Source organism: Grammomys surdaster, unplaced genomic scaffold (assembly GCF_004785775.1).
Source record: "Grammomys surdaster isolate TR1022 unplaced genomic scaffold, NIH_TR_1.0 363, whole genome shotgun sequence".
NCBI lineage: Eukaryota > Metazoa > Chordata > Mammalia > Rodentia > Muridae > Grammomys > Grammomys surdaster.
Window position 1 is genome coordinate 6,692,348 of NW_021604782.1, and position 19,193 is coordinate 6,711,540.

At 41.9% G+C, this 19,193-nt stretch overlaps 2 protein-coding genes across 3 annotated transcripts in view; one reads left to right on the forward strand and one right to left on the reverse strand.

The window, feature by feature from the left end:
- The first annotated feature begins 77 nt into the window (after window positions 1-77).
- On the forward strand, window positions 78-8,318 carry Abitram (actin binding transcription modulator). 2 transcript variants are annotated; one of them, XR_003712980.1, is made up of 7 exons: window positions 78-245; window positions 956-1,007; window positions 1,488-1,617; window positions 3,013-3,089; window positions 3,218-3,287; window positions 3,374-7,822; window positions 7,937-8,318. XR_003712980.1 is itself a non-coding variant. In XM_028779911.1 (6 exons), exons 1-6 carry the CDS (start codon window positions 131-133, stop codon window positions 3,509-3,511), a joined length of 582 nt encoding a protein of 193 aa, XP_028635744.1. In that variant the 5' UTR covers window positions 78-130; the 3' UTR covers window positions 3,512-8,318. The 2 variants fall into 2 exon arrangements, 1 of the variants encoding a protein (XP_028635744.1); XM_028779911.1 differs by having other exon boundaries at window positions 3,374-8,318.
- Ctnnal1 (catenin alpha like 1) overlaps window positions 8,231-19,193 on the reverse strand; it is a 56,409-nt gene continuing 45,446 nt past the window's right edge. The window contains exons 13-19 of the mRNA XM_028779910.1: window positions 14,724-14,774; window positions 14,473-14,627; window positions 13,114-13,162; window positions 11,168-11,224; window positions 10,492-10,605; window positions 9,809-9,892; window positions 8,231-9,689 (exon numbers count right to left, since the gene is read on the reverse strand). Of these exons, the coding sequence (XP_028635743.1) occupies window positions 9,630-9,689; window positions 9,809-9,892; window positions 10,492-10,605; window positions 11,168-11,224; window positions 13,114-13,162; window positions 14,473-14,627; window positions 14,724-14,774 (570 nt within the window). The 3' untranslated portion in view covers window positions 8,231-9,629. The remainder of the gene's footprint in view (window positions 9,690-9,808; window positions 9,893-10,491; window positions 10,606-11,167; window positions 11,225-13,113; window positions 13,163-14,472; window positions 14,628-14,723; window positions 14,775-19,193) is intronic.

Genomic DNA, 19,193 nt, shown 5'->3' on the forward strand with positions numbered 1-19,193 from the left:
CCCCGCAGTTGGGCTTTGGCCAGGAGCTCAGGTGACGGGGTTGGGGGAGGGAGTTGGCCAAGGGCTTGGGAGGCGCGCGCGCGTGCGCTAGACGCTACCACGCTACCATTCACCGGAAGTAACCAGCAGTATGGAAGAGCTCCGCTGCCCAGAAGCCAGGCTAGCGCCACCAGAGGTAGTCATAGCTACCGAATCCCCGCCACCCTCCCTTGTGGATCGATACTACACTCGCTGGTATAAAGCGGGTAAGTGCGGAATGGTGGTGAGCTCTGCTCTACCGCGCAGGGTGGATGCGGCAGGCACTTCTGCAACGCTATTGTAAGCCACCCGTGCTCTTCCTTGAGCTTTCTAGTCCCAGGAATACTGGTTTGCACCGGTGGAGAACTAAAATAGGCGCATTCCGACATGGGAAGCGCAGTGCCACATGTGGGTTGTTTGCAGGAAAGGACGTTAACTAAACTAAGGGACTCCGCGTTAGTCTATCTGGACTTCCACACACACTGCGAAGTGTTGGTGTGCTTGGAGGGATCAATCCTACGCCGAGTCGGGAAGAAACCTTAGGCATGGAGAAAACATTAAGAGATGTTAAGGAACTACTATCTAATGTTAAGAAGAAACCGTGCATATCGTCCACTGGACGTTTTGAAGTAGGCTTCGCTGGTGTTCTTTGTGCCAAGAAAATACCGATACCAACTTTGGGGAGCCTCCTCTAGCCTCTGCTTGAGCCTTTTTAATTCAGGGAAGTGACAAGATGGAGGAGTTAATAACCTTTCCTGCCTTAACATTGAATAAAGGATCCTATCTGAATTAGGCCACTTAAAATACTTCCTAACCTTTATTTACCTTGACCACTGTGATCAGCTTCATAATGAACTATAGCCGTGAACCAAAGAAGGTAATCACATGGTAATAGTAAATACCAATTCAACAACCAGCAACTCGTTTATTCCTCTAGATGTTAAAGGAAAACCCTGCGAGGACCACTGTATACTCCAGCACTCCAACCGGTAAGCAAACCAGGCATTTTAAATTATCAACAATCTCATTCTGGTAGTTAGCCTGGTGTGGTCTTGGCTTGGGTATGAGCATTCATGAAATCTTCTACGGTGTTGAAATGGTATTATAGAATTGTGATGGGAGGAACAAGTCTTGTTCAGTCATATACTGCTTGGCCAACCTGCGCCAACCACTGTACGTCCGGACCTATGGAATGGCTCCTTGTGGAGGCTCTGTGTACACAATCTTGCCTTGCTTCTCTGCTACCCAGGCTTACTAGAGACTTGTGGTACTGTTCCCTTTCCGGGGAATGAGATTCAACTCTGTTTTCTCCTCCTGTGTGATTACGCTCCCCATGCTACACTTAGGGTCCAGTCACAGCAAAAGAGAAAGAGATAATTGGACTGAATGAAGGTCAGTTTGGATAGGCCTCTCTCAGCAGGAATACTGGCCATGCCATGACACAGGGTTGACTGTTTTTCTCCTTGTAGAATATGTGTCATCACACTGGCAGGATCTCATCCCGTTCTTCAAAGTGGCAAAACCATTCAAAGCATTTCCTATCAGATCAGTAACAACTGTAGCAGACTTGAGAACAAAGTTTCTGGGAAATTTAAGCGGGTATGTTTCTGTAATTCTGTGATTTTTCTTTTCTACTGAGATTTTTTCTGTACTCATGCTCTGATGGATCCAGTCAGCCCTAAGACTTTTTCTAGCAGTTCAACATAAGTTCTCAGTAAAAACACTCTCCCCCCCACCCCCAAAGTGTATCAAGAAGTATAGTATCAAAGGTTCTGTGTTCCCATTCTTCTTATCCTCAGGGGATGAGATGGAAGATGAGCGTTGACCTTTGCCTGTAATCCCATCTCTTGGGTGGTTGAGGTAGCAAGTATGGGGCTATATAGTGAGTCCCAGGCTGGGTAAGGCTGCATAACAAAAACCTCAAAAATAAAAAAAGAATCTTGCCTTCAGCTGCCCATGTTCTTAAATTCTTAAAAAGAGAGCAGTGCATGAAACACACTCTCACTTGCCTGCTTAGAGATATTTGTCAAAGTACCCTTGATTTACCCATCTCCCAGAGCATCTGAAACAATGACCATACATGCTGTCAGGAAGTATGTTACAATGTGGTACTAGTAGTTAAAGGGTATGCGTTTTGGTTAGTTTTCTGGGGTTTAGTTAAACATTTTTTTCATTTTTATTTATGTGTATGTGTCTGTGACACATGTGTACCGGAAGCCTGCAGAGGTGAGGGCAACTTGTCAAATCCCCTAGAACTAGTTACAGGCAGTTGTGAGCTACCATGTGGGTACTGGGAACTGAACCTGGGTCCTTTTTAAGAACAGGAAATAGTCTTACCTTCTGAGCTAGTTCTTCAGCCCACGAGTTTTGTTTTTTAGTTATAAAAATATTACTTATTCAAAAAGTCTTAGCAGTTGACCATGTAAAGTTTCTTTACCTATTAACTTCTAATATAAAAGATAAGAATCGTTTCAGTATTTTTAGTTTGTTGTCATTGTGGTTTTTGAGATAGGGTTTCACTGTATCCCTGACTAGCCTGGACATCAACGTGGAAACCAGGCGAGCTTCAAACTCAAAGATTCACCTGACTTTGTCTTTTGAGCAGAGAGATTAAAGCAAAAGCACCACACTCAGCAGAAGATAGGGGTCTTAATGGAGCTAAGTTTGTAGGGTATTGCTGGCATATGTCATAAATGAGTCTTACAATACTACTTGCAATGAATTATCCTATAGATTGAAATCTTTATACTTGTCCATATATAGATTTCTCATTTGTGATTAAAACAAACACACATTCATCTGTAACTAAACTACCCATTATTAGTAAGTTATCACGTTGAAGTACATGAATAATGGTTTTATGTACTTAAATCATTCTGCTGTAAAACACAAATTCCAAGACTAGATCCTGTTTTAATGGTGAGGGCTACCTATTAGAGGAAAATGGAAATGCACAATTTTTTTTAATTTTTTTTTTTTCTTCTCGTTACCCAGGGGGCACAGTTTCTAACAGAGCTTGCACCTCTGTGTAAGATTTACTGCTCTGATGGAGAAGAATATACCATATCTAGGTAAGCATGTCGTAGCCATCCCGTGGAGACTTAGTGCTTTAATGTCAAATGCCTGTGTACACTGAAGGGAAAATTACTGGCGAAACTTTTTTTTTCCTAAAAATTCTTTTTTTTTTTTTTTTAAACAGCTGTGTTAGAGGTCGATTGATGGAAGTGAACGAGAACATTCTCCATCAGCCATCTCTTCTTCAAGAAAAGGTAAAGAAGAGTCGGGAAAGTGCAGCCCACCCACATGCCTCTTAGAAGTCATCGGGCTTTACTAAGGGTTCTGTTTTCTTCCCCAGCCATCCACTGAAGGCTACATTGCAGTTGTATTACCCAAGTTTGAAGAAAGTAAAAGTGTAACAGAAGGGTTGTTGACACAGCAACAGTATGAAGAAGTCGTGGTAAAACGCACTAATGCCACAACCACTGCGTCCTAAGCCTTTTTATGGAGGCAATACAGGATTCTCACCCTACCTGGCCTAAACCATCAGTGCACTGAAGACAGCCAGTGTGTATGAAGTGTTCCTCACAGCCGCCCAGCCGTGGGAGAAGCTTCACCTTCCACCTAACCTAATTTCCCTCCTTTGTCTTAACATCACAAGCCTTGGTCCCCATTTGTACCCAGCCTCTCAGATCTGCCTTGCCCAGGCACTTGCTTTGTGTGCTGGGAAGTACACTTGTGGGTGTTTGCTTGCATATACATCAGAAAACAGCTTCAAGTGCCTTTTTACCTTTGTTAAGGACAGTTTCTCTTTGGCTTGGAACTTTGCCAGATACCTCATGTACTTCCAGGGAAGTATCTGTGTCCTCTGCCTCTCGTCTTCCAAGGCTGGTATTACAAGTCCACACTACCATACCTAGCTTTATATGGGCCTGGAAACCCAAACTCTGGGCTTTGTGCTTTCAAGGTGAATTAGTTACTGTTCAGTTGCTGTGATAAAATACCACAACCAAAAGCAACTTCAAAAAGAGTTTATCTGGGTTTATTAATTCCAGAGACTGGATGACCACAATAGTGGGAAGGCATGGAAGCCAGAGCAGGATACTAAGAGATTGCATCTCTACCACACACCAAGAGCAGAGTGAACTGGAAGGAGAATGTGGTTATAAACTGCCCCTGGTGATAAATTCCCCAGCAAGACTTCTTGTCCTAAAAGTTCCATAACCTCCCCAAAATAGTACCACTGACTGGGGACCAAGGGCTCAAACACCTAAGTCTATGGGAGGGGTCATTTTTCATTCAGTCTACAATATTCTCCCCAGGATGCCTGTAGGCCCATAGTTAGGTCATGCGAAATGTAGTTAGTCCAATATCAAACATTCTCATAGTTGTTAACAGTCTTAACACTGTTCCAAGGACTCTTCTGAGACTCAGTGCAATCTCTTGTCTGCCCTGTAAATCAGAAAGCCAGTTACATACTTCTAACATACAATGTCACAGAATATACATTCCCATTCCAGAAGGAAGGGATGATGGCATAGTGATGAGATACTGGACCGAAGAATAAAACCAGCATGATAAAAGCTAAACCCTGCAGCTCCATATCCACTATCTAAGGGTTTAGTTTCTAAGATGCCTCTGACCCACCAGCTCTGCTGCCTGTAACATCATTCTCTGATGGTTCCTCGCTGTGCAACTCTTCCCTGGCAGATGTCTCACAACTTTTTTTTCCAGTATCTTGGGATTTGTGCCACAACCCAAGTTTTTTTTTGTTTTTTGTTTGTTTGTTTGTTTTTGGTTTTTTGAGACAGGGTTTCTCTGTATAGCCCTGGCTGTCCTGGAACTCACTCTGTAGACCAGGCTGGCCTCAAACTCAGAAATCTGCCTGCCTCTGCCTCCCAAGTGCTGGGATTAAAGGTGTGCGCCACCACCGCCCAGTTTACAACCCAAGTTTTACCTTGACAGCTTCACAGTGGCCTCTCATGGCCTTCGTGCAGAAACTCCATCTCTGTCACATGTTTCCTGGCCTCGGTGACTTTCTGAAGCCAGAAAGAATCCTGACTTTTCATTCTTGCATCTTTTATGCCTGCAAAGCTAGTACTATGTAGAAAATATTTGAAAATTAGACTGTTGGCTTTCATTGCCTTTGATCACATTCACAGCAGTTCTTATATGGTATTGCTTTCTCCTAGCAAAAAGCCAGGTTCTTCTTTCACAGAGTAGAAGTTTATCTGAAAGGATTCTCACCTTGACCAACTCCCGCTGTCCCAGTGTTGAGCAAGAGACTCTTAACTCTGAGTTTCACATCGTGCACCCCAGCCCCTCATCTCCTTGTCCCCTCATATTAGCCCTTTGCCCTTGCAACCTAATAAAACACACACACACACACACACAACGAAGCTTAGAAAGTAGTATTTCAGAGTATGTCCCACAGTCTATACCTCTGTCTATACATCCTCACTTGCAAATGGTCATTGCAGTGAATGGTTGGTCTGGTTCAAGATCTCTGGCTTCTCTGACATCATCAGTATTGCATCCTCATCAGGATTCCTCCCAGTTATTCTGTTGTTGCCCTGTGTTAAGGAGATCCTGCAGCTTTGGAACAGCAGGACTGGCCCTTTCACAGATGGAAGAGATTTTGAGGTGGGCCAATTCAGAGCCCTAGTCCTGGGCCTGAGTGCTAGCTGAGCTGGTCAGCAGGCCATCTCTTCCTTATCTGCACCACTAGGAGGAGCTTTTTTATTTTTAATGTATGGGTACTCTATCTGCATGTACACCTGCATGCTAGAAGAGGGCATCAGATCCCTTTCCAGATAGTCGTGAGCCATCATATGGTTGCTGGGAATTGAACTCAGGACCGCTGAAAGAACAGTGTTCTTAACTAAGTCAATATTAAGCTTCTCTGTGCTCTTTTCTCCAAGCTGTACATTTGGTATTTTCCCCCAACATGCTTGTTTTCATTGATCAATGTTATACTGTGTTGAAATAGCTAATGCCAGAGATATCAGTCCATTACTTTTTAATTCAGCTTCATGCCAAGCCTTAGGACTTGGATAGAAGGGAGCCAGATTCTTTGTCAAAAGGTCACATAAATGGTCACATAAATAATAGAGACTGTTTCCCTCTAAAACCCCAGGAGCCAGGCCTCTACTGTCTATGTTACTCATAGCAGTAGTCTTCTAGGTTCAAAACAGCAAATACTGTTTCATGGTGCTCTCAGCATTCAGCCATCTTTCTGGTCCAAAGTTCCAGAGTTCCACATTTCAAAAAAGAAACAACAATAACATGGTTACATTTTTTCGCAGCAACAACCGCACTTGGTAGGAGCTTCTGTATTAGTTGCCTATCTGTTGCTGGGATAAAGCACCATGACCAAAAGCGACTCAATTTCTTTTGGCTTCCAGTCTCTGGGGATTAGATGCTAATGATAGCAGGCACAAGAAGCTGAACAACCACATCACAGCACACACTGGAAGCACACAGTGAAGTGGACAAAGGTTGTAAACACAAAGCCTGTCCCCAGTGACATGCCTCCTCCAGCAACTCTGTATCTTAAAAGTTCACAACATCCTTCAGCAGCGCCACTAGCTAGAGACCAAGTATTCAAATACTTGAGACCATGGGGGTGGGGGAGTCATCTTTCCTTCAGTCTACAGCAGGAGGCAAACGCTTCACTGACTGAGCCATTTCTCCAGCCTCACTCTGTTCCTCTCTTGCTACCCTAACAAATGGCAAATAAGGAATGCTTTTCTGATTAAAAAAACACAAAGGTCTTGAGAAATATTTTGAGGTTTTACATTCCTGTAACCAGGGAAACTGTCTGTTAATAAACTGTGCTTGAATGCTGTGGCACACTTAATACTTCTGCCTCAACTTTTTAAAAAAGACTTTTTATCTGTATGTTTTCCTGCATGTATGCATGTGTATTACATGCATAGAACACCTATAGATGCCAAGAGAAAACATCAGACTCCCTGGAACTGGAGTTATAGATGGTTGTGAGTCACCATGTAGGTGCTTGGAAGTAAACCCAGATCCTCTGGAAGAACAGCCAGTGTTGTCAGCCTTTGAGCCATCTCTCCAGCCCCTCACTTCAAGTATAATTTTAACAGTGTGATATTTTTGGAAAAACAAAATGGACTGTCTGTCCTTCCCAAATCTGCTTCAAAGTGAAATGAAAAAGCCTAGCTTCGCCCTTTCCGCTGTGGCTTTCCCTCTAGGTTGCTGGGGAGAGGCAGGGATGTGGAGTCTGCCTTCCACTTTACATAGAAAAGCTTTGAAAGCATACAAGGGCTCTTCCAGCATGAAGAATCATGCTGCCGTGTCAATCTGGCTCCTGCACATACATGGTAGTGACTCCATCTTGCACATTTTGGTGACAGCTAATTTGTAGTAATGAAGGTACTTGAGTCTGTCATCCCTAGGTATAGATGTATTAGAGCAGAACAAGATTTTACATTACAAAGCTAAAAAAAAAAAACATATGAAGTTCTGGCTTTAAATTAGACGTTTACACTGAATTTAAAAGAAAGACTTTAAATCTTGAAGGTTTTTTTAAGGATGCAATATGTAATAACTGTGTTTGCCCTGTTTTTAATGAAATAATTTTAAGTGTAGCCAAGCAAGGTTTACTGAGAAGAAAGAAGTAGCTCCCTGTAAGTAGGAGGGAACAAAACTGAGTTTCCCTTAAATGTCCTCACAGATGGAGAATCTGATCTGTAAGCTCCTCTGTCCTCATGAGCTGGTGATGTCTGTGACCTGTTTCCTCACATCTTGGCAATGATACTCCATTTTCAGACGTGTAAAGGTATTTTGCAATTATTTGTAGGGAAAAAAATTTTTTTAATACTTTTAGTTCATAAGACACACTTCTTATAACCTGAGGGTCAGAATGACTGTCCCTTAATTATGCCATCTACAGGGAACATGCTAGACTGGAAACAAGGCACACAGTAACAGATCGTCATTGTAAGTAGCAGAAAGGATTCTCGGAGACTCGTGCTGTGAGTCCATATCAGTTTCACAGGTTGTATCTTTCTTCGCTCATTTTATTTCAAGTTAAGAGAATGCTTGCTTCACAGGCTAAAAACCACGCTAGAAATACTTTCAAATGCAGCGCGTAAAACAATACAGGTTGGAATGGTACTTTGTAATTTTGTCACTGGTCAGTATGCCTGCCTCCAAACTGGATCAAAATTAAGCCAGTCAGTATGAATTCAGTTTGAACATTCAATTTTTATTGAAGTCTACATTATCACATGATGTTTAATACTAATTAATAAACCCTATTTTGTTGTCAAAGATCATGGTGTTGTTGCCACATATCTGATGGTCCTTAACAGTTTTGTTGAGGGATCTGCTATATTACTAAAGTATAACGCTGAGAATCCAGTGAAGTTAGCATTCTGCTTCTCAGTTTAAAAAGAAATCAGAATTTTCACTCACACGTGCTGGTAACAATCCTGTCTATTTCACTGAAAATGGTTCCATTCAGTCTTTCCCTATAACAGCTGCCTGCAAGATTATGTTTTTGAAAGACTGGTTATGTTGGCATCTGTGATGGTAGCTAAAGGTGTGAGATTTCTATATAGCACACGCTGATACTGCACGTGCTCCCTCTCTCAGCCCTTGTTCTGATAGTTACAGCAGGTCAGCTGGGTGATCTCCTGGGCAACCTTTTCCTTGCTTTATGACACAGCTTATAAGGCAAACAGGTTACCAGCAGAGTCATTTCCCCAGCCCAAGAAGACGTTTAAACCCTAATGTTAAAAAGACTAAAAATATTTATTTTATGATGAGCATTCCAATTCCACATACATAAAATACAGTGTACATGTATCTGCAATCTAAACAGCCTCTTGGTTCCAATGTTCTGTCTTCTGCAACTGTCATTTTATCAATACTGAGAAGGGTAGTTCAAAAGTGTTTGAAACCAGTAAGAAATACTGAGGATTCCATCCATTATTCAGGACTGCCTGGTCAGCTATGTGTACCACAGCTAAAATGAAAAACCATCTCCTCTTCTGAAGTTGCTCCAGGGTTCATTGAAGTGACTCCTGGGGCTTTCCTTCCAGAAATAGGGAAGGAACAGATGCAGCCTAACAGCCTTATCCAGTGAGATACTTACTAGAAGCAATGGTGCTAGCAGGAGTGATCTGGGACCAGGCACTGGGGGACAGGCCCTTATCCTGCTTCGACAAGAACTGAAGAAGAGTCCACAGGCCTAAGAAAAACTCCACATTCAACAAGGCCACTGTATTATTTTCTGCTGAAATTAGTGTTGTAGATAATCAGCTTTAAAAATAGTTAAGGAAGCCAAAGGGGAGTGTGCATTTGCAATTGCTTCTTTGGGATTCAACCGCCATTAAGACAGTTGGGATATTTGGTGTGTGCTGAAGAACACCCTGAGCACAGTGTTTGTTTTCAAATTGCACTGCCGTTAGAATCTTAGCAACCACCATAGCAACACGACTGTCTAATCTGAAGATCAGAAACAAGAAAAATTTCAGCATTCTCTTTAAAAGACTGATGAACTTATGAAAGTACAAAGGATTATTTGCTTTTTAAAATGTCAGCTGTGCCACATGGTATTCCAGAGATGAACCCCAGGCTGCTCAGGTTTGACCATCCACAGTATCTTTCTTTGTCACTGAGACCCATCTGTTATTTTCCATCTGCAGGGAAGAGTTAAGACAATTAGCTTCTGCTGTGCTCTGAAAACAAGCCGTAAAGTGAAGTGTGTACTTTTATTAACTTTAAGTTAATAAAGCTGAATACAGAAAAACAATCTCACCTTCTTCAGTAGCTTATAGCAAAGTGAGAGGAGCTGGACCACAAGCGTCATCATGGATCTTATCTTTGTAATACACTTGTCAACCTACGGACAGAGCATGCGTGTCATTCTAACAGCAGGACTTCCCAAACCATTATCATCTATATCAGCAAGTTTCTCCATCATGGAGAGCTAAGGTCCTGAGAAGTACAGATCAGGGTACTGTGGGGACTTGAGGTTCCAGAGGGAGGATACCGCTGGCTGCCTGGTCTCATGCCTATCTCACAGAACCCCGGAAAAGACGATGGAACAACACTGTTCTACTTCAGGCTATGCATAAGCTTCTCAAAACCCTCCACACACTGACAGTGCATCCCGTAATCTGCAGTTGTTTACACTCTGCCCAAATTCCTCCGCTATATTACAGGAGCCTCGACTCCAAGGCATTTATGACATGGTGAGGGGAAGATGGCAGGGGAAGGGCTCAGAAGTAGCCGCTCAGTGCTAGGAACTCATCTGCAGCCTCAAATTGAATAGTTGGTGACCTGCTGCTCTCTGGGGTCAGTCACAGAGCAGTTGCTTTCAGACAAGCATGAAATAAGGAAACAGACTCTGTGCACTTGAGCACAAAGGCTGGAGCTAAACTGGCAGAGACAGGAAACATTCTCAAGTATTTCCCCCAGATAACCCACCCTCTCCTTTACCTTTACAAACACTTTACTCTGCAAAGATGTCTTAGTTATTGTCTGAAGCTGGTGGCATAGAGGAATTAGTTTGTTTATTTCCAGGAGAAGCATAAGTTTGTCATCATCTTTTAGCTGAAATAGAATTTAGGAAATTATTACAATCTCAACAAAGCTCTATCTTTTTATATTTTTTTTTTCAAAGAAAGCACCTCACACATAGCCCTGGCTTACCTGGTACTCGATCTATCTATCTATCTATCTATCTATCTATCTATCTATCTATCAACCAGGTAGGCCTCAAACACATAGAGACCCACCTGTTTTAGTCTTCTGAGTGTTATACCACATCCAACCTATAGCTTTTCTTCCCTCAGTGCTTGGTTGTTTTTTTTAATATAAAAATAAGAATTTCATAGAATGGCTTCATTTCCACAAGCCATGAATATTATGACATTTTGTCTTTGTGCATTCTAGACAAGGTCTTCCACTGGGCTAGATCCATTCCAACCCCAAGGAATATTTATAATCACACAAAAATAACACAGTATAGCAGAACAACAAAAGAACAGGATAATATAACGGAATGTCCTCTAAATTTGCTCCTAGCCTATATCCTTTATACCTTTATGTATTAGTAAAATGCTTCCAATGTGGACATTTAAAATCACTAGCACTGGACAGAGACATGCGTTACCTGTTTGGAAAATGACTGTACACTTGAAGTAAGCTTTAATCCCTCTGCAGAAAAAACCTGGGAGAGAAGGAAACATCACTATTTTAGATCAGTGTCTCTTGGACAGTTGATAAACAAATATTCTCAATTCTTTCATGCAGTTGAAAAAAAATAACCCAGACATGAAGAATGAGCCTCAGAGCTCCAGAAGATTCTCATTGTATCACAGGAAACATAAGAGTTTAGCTAGAATCAGAAATTTTCCTAATCAGACCTAAGACAAAATCCCCAGAGAGGCTCCTCTATACCTAAAGACCTCCAGTTATTCTGTAGAGTCAAATGGCCCTGGGAGCCACAGGCTCATACATTACTTATTCCTTTCTGACAGCATCCCCAGATCACTTCAAAAATCTCCAGTTACAGAGAGGAGCCAGTTTTCTTCAGCATGTAGCCACTGGTAACTTGATTCAGTAAATAATCACACAACTGTATACATGTAAGCAAGCCCAGTTAAACAGTAGGTTATAAAAAATAAAAGAGACATGAGTCTAGGAAGGCCATGACATGAGAAGAAAAAGCAAGTTCCAGAGGGAGAGAATAACATCAAAGTGTATAATCCACATGTATAAAATTGTCAAACAAGACATTATTACTTTTTCATACTCGGGTATGAAAGAGTCATGAATCTTGGGGAATGAGGTCAGGCTGGAATTCTGCTGTTTCCACCTAACATGACTGAATTCACCTCCAGACACATTCTACACCTGCTTTGTGAGAGGGCCAATCAGACAGTTATATTTTATTGTAATTTTGATTTTTGTCTGTTCACCTTGCATTTTATAAGGAGTGAAAACCATGGCCAGACAAGAGCAAGGGACAGTCAGGCCACATTAAAGTGTAGAACACATAAAACCCCTTAAAACGCCACAGCAGGGGTTACAGACAAGGCTTGGCTGGGATAGCAAGAGTACTCACTGTCCTTTCAGAGAACCCAAATTCAACTCACAGAGCCACACAACCCCAACCACCTGTAATTTCAGCTCCAGGGAGTCAGGGAGTCTCCAGGGACACAGCCTGTTCTGATCTCTCAGGTCACATACACACACACACACACACACACACACACACACACACACACACACACGGATGCACACACATGTGATTTAGAAGGAAAACTAGTCCTGGTAGTAAGCTAGATCAAGAGTATGGGTGGAGGGATGAACTTTGACCTGGTAGTCATCAGCTTGCCATTGGCAGTTAACAAGGTCTCAAGGTGAAATAGCCTTCTGAACCTTCCCTATCCCTGAAAGGGAAGGCAGCTGGCTTTCCCTTAGCTTTGGCCAGCACTTGACAATTCTCTTCCCCTCATCCCTCATCATTCCACATTCTCTCAGTTCTCACAGCTTCCCTGCTGTTGCTGTTTGACAGAATGTTAGCCATTATAAAAGCACAGGAAAGCTGCTAACTCCCAAATCTCTGTGCATTCCTGACACTAGCCTTTGCATTATGGGTAAAGCCCAATGCTTGACTTCCACTCTATAAACCTAATCCCCTCCCTTGCTGTACCGCACCTCAGTCAATGTCATTAGCAACTATAGTGTTAGCTGAGTCAAAGCCTTAGAACATCAGATCATTCCACTGCTTCCCAAGGCTGAGTGGGCTCAGCACCATCACTCTTTCAAATAAAGAACATTAGGGTTCTGTGGAGATGCCCTGCCTTCCACCCCACTATGGCTCAGCACCTCATCTACAGGCCTCCCGACTCTGCAAGGTTCATAGTGTAACTACCATCACACCTGTTCTGCCTCTGAAATACCCTGACCCTGCTCACCCTTCCTTCTGTCACCTCAACAATGCACCTACTCAAATGGCACCTTACACACATCTTCCCAGCCACCCTCAGTTACCTTTCCCCTCTTATCCTACAGGATCTTTTTTCTCTGAGTTCTTGTGAAAATAAAACATACCTCTAGGAAGTGAATTAAGTCCTGGGAAGTTTTCAGTGGTCCCTCTCCTCTGAAAAAGAATGAGTTATTAAATATAAATATGAGCCTGGAAGTTGGCTTATAGAACATTAATTTTTAGAGCATTCTATATATTAGCAGAACTCAATTTGTAAAGAATATGAACACACTGATAATATTGTGACCTTTTTCTTAAAACAACTTTAACTATTACTTCCTAAGTTAAAGTCATATATGTTAATTTCACAATGCAGAGAGAACTGAAACCATCCAGTTGATTAGTGCTACTGGTCCTTTTCAGGCTGTTTTTATTTTGCTTCATGAATAAATATATGAGATCTGATAATAAGTCACAATCAATTGCATTTCGTATACAACAAAAAGAACATCAGACCCTGGCAGAAACTCGGCTTTGGCTTCAATGGGGCACATATAAAATTCCCATTCTAAATGTAGAAAATAATCATAATACTACTTGTGTTGACCAGCTTTATTCAGGAGTTTAAAAGCTACCAAGAATTCGGAACTCTGGAAAATGAAAGGTAAATCCAGCAGAGCAGCCAGCAGATGCACGAGAGGACTGATGGCCTAGGTACAGATCAGGGGATGCACACGCCAGCAGCAGCAACTTCTACCCCTAACAGCTGTGAGGTGCGAGCAAATCCTTCCTGTTCTCTGAAGAATGGTGGGAGGGGCAACTGAATCACATCAAATGTTACAAAGAAAACTTGAAAAGCACTAGACTGTCTTAAATATTTTATTAAGAAATATGAATTGTTATATAGAAATAACTATTAATACATTATATAAGTGATTATAATGATTTCAAGCAATTGCCTAAGGAAAGGCTATAAACATGTCTAGGGACAGTACAAATCTCTCAAGATGAAGGGTAGCAAATAGGCTTGCGAGGAGTACCTAAATAAGGTTGGTATGCCACAGCATTTAAGGAAAATGGTGAGGAAACATGCAGACACTGGTAAAATAACAACTTGTGCTTTGAACACAAGGAGATATTGACATTATGGAGACATACCTAAGTGAACAAGGCAGCATACATTCACACATTACAGGAATTGTTTTCCTGAGCCTTAGTATTTCTGTCCCCAAACCACATATCCCAGCCCATAAAGCTTCAGCTAGCCTCTGCTACTCCATGGGGTTATTCCTCATACTTCTCAACCTTTTCTTAACTTTGTAAAGATTTATTTATTTATGGTGCATACCTATAGTCCCAGTACTCAGGAGCACGAGACAGGAAAATTCCTGCAAGTTCCAGGCCAGCCTGGGCTGTTGTCTGAGACCGTCTCAAAAATAGCTGAATAAGCAAACACATAAACACATCAAAATGGGACTGCATACCTAGTAAATAAATACAGAGAATAGGCCATCCTGGACATATTCCGTCCATGTCGAACGATCTCGTTGTCTTCATCTTCCCATTTCTCAATTTCACAGTCAGCATCAGAGGAGAGCAATCCCAGCTTCAGTCCGAGCTTTGCTATCTTGGCTTGCTCCTACAAACACATGTTAATCGCAGGTCTGTCCTTGGATGGAAGACTTCACAACTCTGTCTCATTGTTACAGGACTGTTACACAACCAAAGAGCTTACCTCTGAATCAGGTTTGTCAGGCTTTAGTGATTTCAGGTTTGTATTATTCTTCTGTGACAATAAAAAGATTGGAAAGCCTTAGTATTTAATTGTGAGGAAAGTTCATCAATAATAGAAAACATACAAACTTGTAAGGAACCCTAACTTGATCATACCTAGCGGGTAGCTAAATTAAACAGGTAACTACACTTGTAAATATTCTACTGGGTGACTTCTGCTCAGAGCAAGTCATTAGTTTGGAATGCAGAACTAAGGGGACAAAGACAGAGGGTAATGTCCAATCTGCTTCCCGTATCACTAGCTGCCCTCTTCTCTTCGCAGGGTCTTTAGGGCCCTTACGACAGCACCTAAAATAGTCTGAGAGCCCACTGTCCCCAGAGCTCCCTGACTTCTCTGTTAGAGTCATATTATTGTAGCATTTGAATGATTCTGATGAAATGTCATTGGATGTCCCTACTGGTTATGACTCCATAACATGAGCCTTCAACACTCTGAATTCTAATACCCTGGTTTTGCTGCTGTCGCAGTGGCTAATCCTGAAGTCCATGCTGTAAAGACCTGACACTTTGAACTTAGGATTTAATGTAAGCCAGTGCTCAACAGTCTCCTATTTTAGCAAGGACACATTTATTTTCACATAACTATTGGGAACTCAATGCATTTCCTCTAGAAGGGAAGAAGCCTATCATAGGTCACCAGGCTTGTTCAGAGATTCCTGCTAACTCCAGCAACACAGAGCCACAATGTACCCTACCACCAACTATATAGCATTGCTTATTTGAAATATATATTCAAAAGTTCTTTGGAGATGACAGCCCACAGTTCTCCTACTCTCAGACATGTCAGGAGCTCCCATAGTTAGAACAGGAAGGGCAGGGAGGCCAATAGAGACTGGCCAATAGCTGGAGAAAGCCATTTGTCCAGTGGAAACACTTATTCAAATTACACACACACACACACACACACACACACACACACACACACACACACGGCATATATATTTACATATGTATATGCAAGATGTGAATTTCAGCCAAATAAACATTCATGTACCTGTCTAGCTTAAGAAAAAGATCAAAATTTTTAACTTTTTGAACTTTATTTCAAGTGTATGGGTGTTCTGCTTGCATGAATGGTCTTGCGTGTGGTGGGCATGCCTACTGACTGCCACTGGAGGCTAGAAAAAAGTATCAGATCCCATGGAGCTGGAGTTACAGCTGGAGTGTAGTGGCTAGGAATTGAACTCAGGTCCAGCATAACAGCAGCCAATGCACTTAACCACTAAGCCATCCGTGTATCCCTTATCACCACCCTTTCCAAGTATATATACAGATACCCCTCAGTTTAACAATGGAATACATACTGATAAGCACATCATAAGTTGAAAATATATTAAATTTTAAAATGCATTTAAAAGCTACAAATACAGTCAGAACACTTCCTTGCTATGCGTGTGAGACTCAGTTCAATCCTTCCCTGGCATTGTGTGTGTGTGTGTGTGTGTGTGTGTTTGTGTGTGTGTGTGCACGTGCGCACATTTAAAACAGCTAACCTATCAGCATAGTACATTATATAGCATTGTTTGTTTCTGTTCCTCTCCTCTTCACATATCTCCCTGGAAGCTGTCACACACTGACAAAGGGGACTGTCAGCACTGTGAAAGGGGATCACAGCATTTAGAGCAAGCTTGAGAAAAGATCAAAATTCAAAGTATAATGTCACTCAACATGTGTAAGTAAACATGTATAAGTTGGGTCCATCTGTACATGTATGTCTGTATGTATGTTTGAGACAGGGGGAGAGGGAGAAGAGAGCGTCAGATGCCAGATAACAACATTTTGATCAGCAAATGGACAAATTTACAATGGTGTCCCCATAAAACTATGTCCTCTAGGAGCTGACGAGATGGCTCAGTGGTTACAAGTACTTGCAGCTCTTGTAGAAGATCTGAGTCAGTTCCCAGAACCCAGACAGCAACTCCAGCTCTAGGGAATCCAATGGCTTCTTCTGGCCTCAATGGACACCAAGTACACTCACGGTCCACATTCATACATACAGGCAAAACACTCATACATATAAAATAAATCTAAAAAAATAATTCAAGACATCCAAGAGCATCCTCTACTACATAGTGAGTTCAAGGCCAGCCTGTGACACATGATCCCTTGACTAAAGAAAAACAAAACAAACAAACATATCATCTATGGAGACCATGGTCATTTTAGGTTATTCTAAGTACTTCTGAAATGCTTCCATAATGATAAAATCATCTATGACAAATTTTCCAAACCAGGTCCCACTGTGAAGTGACAGCTTCCTGATGTAAATATATATAAGCCAGGAGTATGTACACATACACAAGCAAGAAGCATACATAACATGAGCAAGAAGAATACAAACACACACACACACACACACACACGCACGCACGCACGCACGCACACATGACACAAGCAAGTAGGTCAGTCTCTCCTTTGGTTTGCGTTATTATGAGCAGGTACTGTTACTTCTGACCAGTTTCTCTGTCACCAGGCTCTCTATAGAACAAAACTGCCATAATGTTTACCTTCTGTCAGTATCTTCCCTACATCTGAACACAAACGTAGTTATACTTACTACTGAAGACAGGAGCATAGAAGGACAGAGAGTAAGCGTGCATAGAGAGACTCTGATGCTATCTATTACACATGCACACACACAAGCACAAGCCTGCGCTCATGAGAACTAAGCCAACTTCCCCTGGGAGTCACATGGTCTTTAGTTCCTTCCATGGTCTAGCAGACCACAAAGCAATATGTGAAGCAAACTCAGTACCTTCTCAATGCTTTTAGGTTTTATTTAGACTTCATTCTTTATCTTTCTCATATAAACTACTTGTGTTACATGATTTTTATTTTTACAAATTGAATTTGCCAAAGTACTTAATGAATGTTAAGGGGAACTGTAGAAAGGTAAACAAGTCATCTTTAAAGTATGGCCATGGGGCAGTGATCAAGCTCAGTGGGTAGAGAGGCCTTTGCTACCTGGCCTGACAGCCTAAGCCTGGTCCTCAGGACCCACACAGTGGGAGGAGAGAACCAACTCCTTCAGATGTCTTCTGGCCTGCACATACCTACCAGGGCACATGCTCACGCCACACCAACCCCCGCCCAGAAAAATGAATACATGGAAAAACAAAAATGTGGTCAAGCTTGCCACCTAGTGGACACTATTTGGAAATGCAGTTATGTTATATAAAGCTGAAGATTTCCAAATATAAGTAGCACAAGACTCTTAAGTTTACTCTCTGAAAAAGGAGTTACAGTTCTCTAAAAATATAGTTAACTGTGATACATTCAACTAAGGAAGTGGTTTATATTTTGAAATTATGTTACTAAAGATTGGAGGGCCCACTGAGTTCAATAAAATCTTCCTTCCGTTCTACCCAATGTACTGGAGATGGAGCCTGGGCCTGTGTAAGGAGGCAAGTGCTTCAGCAGTGAGCCACCACAGGAGCACTCCCTCACAGCAGGAGCACTCCCTCACAGCAGGAGCACTCCCTCACAGCAGGAGCACTCCCTCACAGCAGGAGCACCTCCCTCTTTTTTCTTGTTTTGTTGTTGCTGTTTGTTTTGTCTTGTTTGAGGAAACTGTCTTACAGGTTGACATCAAATTCATGATCCTCCTGCCTCAGGCTTCCAAGAGTTGCAGGTATGCAACTTGCTGCTGTATGATGTCTTCTCTTATCCAAAACTGTTTTATAAGAGGCCCAACACACAGCATTTAAAACAATCAACCTATCTTTATTTCATTAAATATAGCAGGATATTAACTATTGTCATTTAATGGATTCAAGGTGGATGAAAATGGGAAAATTAGATAAGACACATACTACCAAACTGTTTTGGTGATAACTTAAGGCATAGATACCTGTTTCTCAAAATGATTTTGCAGTCCCGTCCTTGTTTTTCTTCTACCTATATTCATTCAGTTTACAAAAGTATTTCAGCTCGGAACCATGGTGTGGGAGCAAGTGCCTACAGTGCCCAGAAGAGGGCGTCTGATACTCTTGGGCCCAGTTACAGGGAATGGTGAGCAGCCCTCAGTGGGAAATGGGAGCCAACCTCAAGTCCTCAGTAAGAGCAGTATGCACTCTTAGCCACTAAGGCATCTCAGCAGCCCTGTCCTTTTGAAACTCTGAGAATTGATTTGTCTTTTGTTCTCTTCCCTACAGCAGTCATTCCTGTTGCCACTACTGTTACCAGACATGAAAGTTTCACTGTCTAGCTTCTTACTCTTGTTACTCCTGTTAGTTACTCCTGTTAGTTATTCCTGTTACTCCTGTTAGTTGCTCCTGTTACTTCTGTTAGTTACTCCTGTTACTTCTGTTAGTTACTCCTGTTACTTCTGTTAGTTACTCCTGTTACTCCTGCTAGTTACTCCTGTTACTCTTGTTAGCTACTCTTGTTACTCTTGTTACTCCTGTTACTC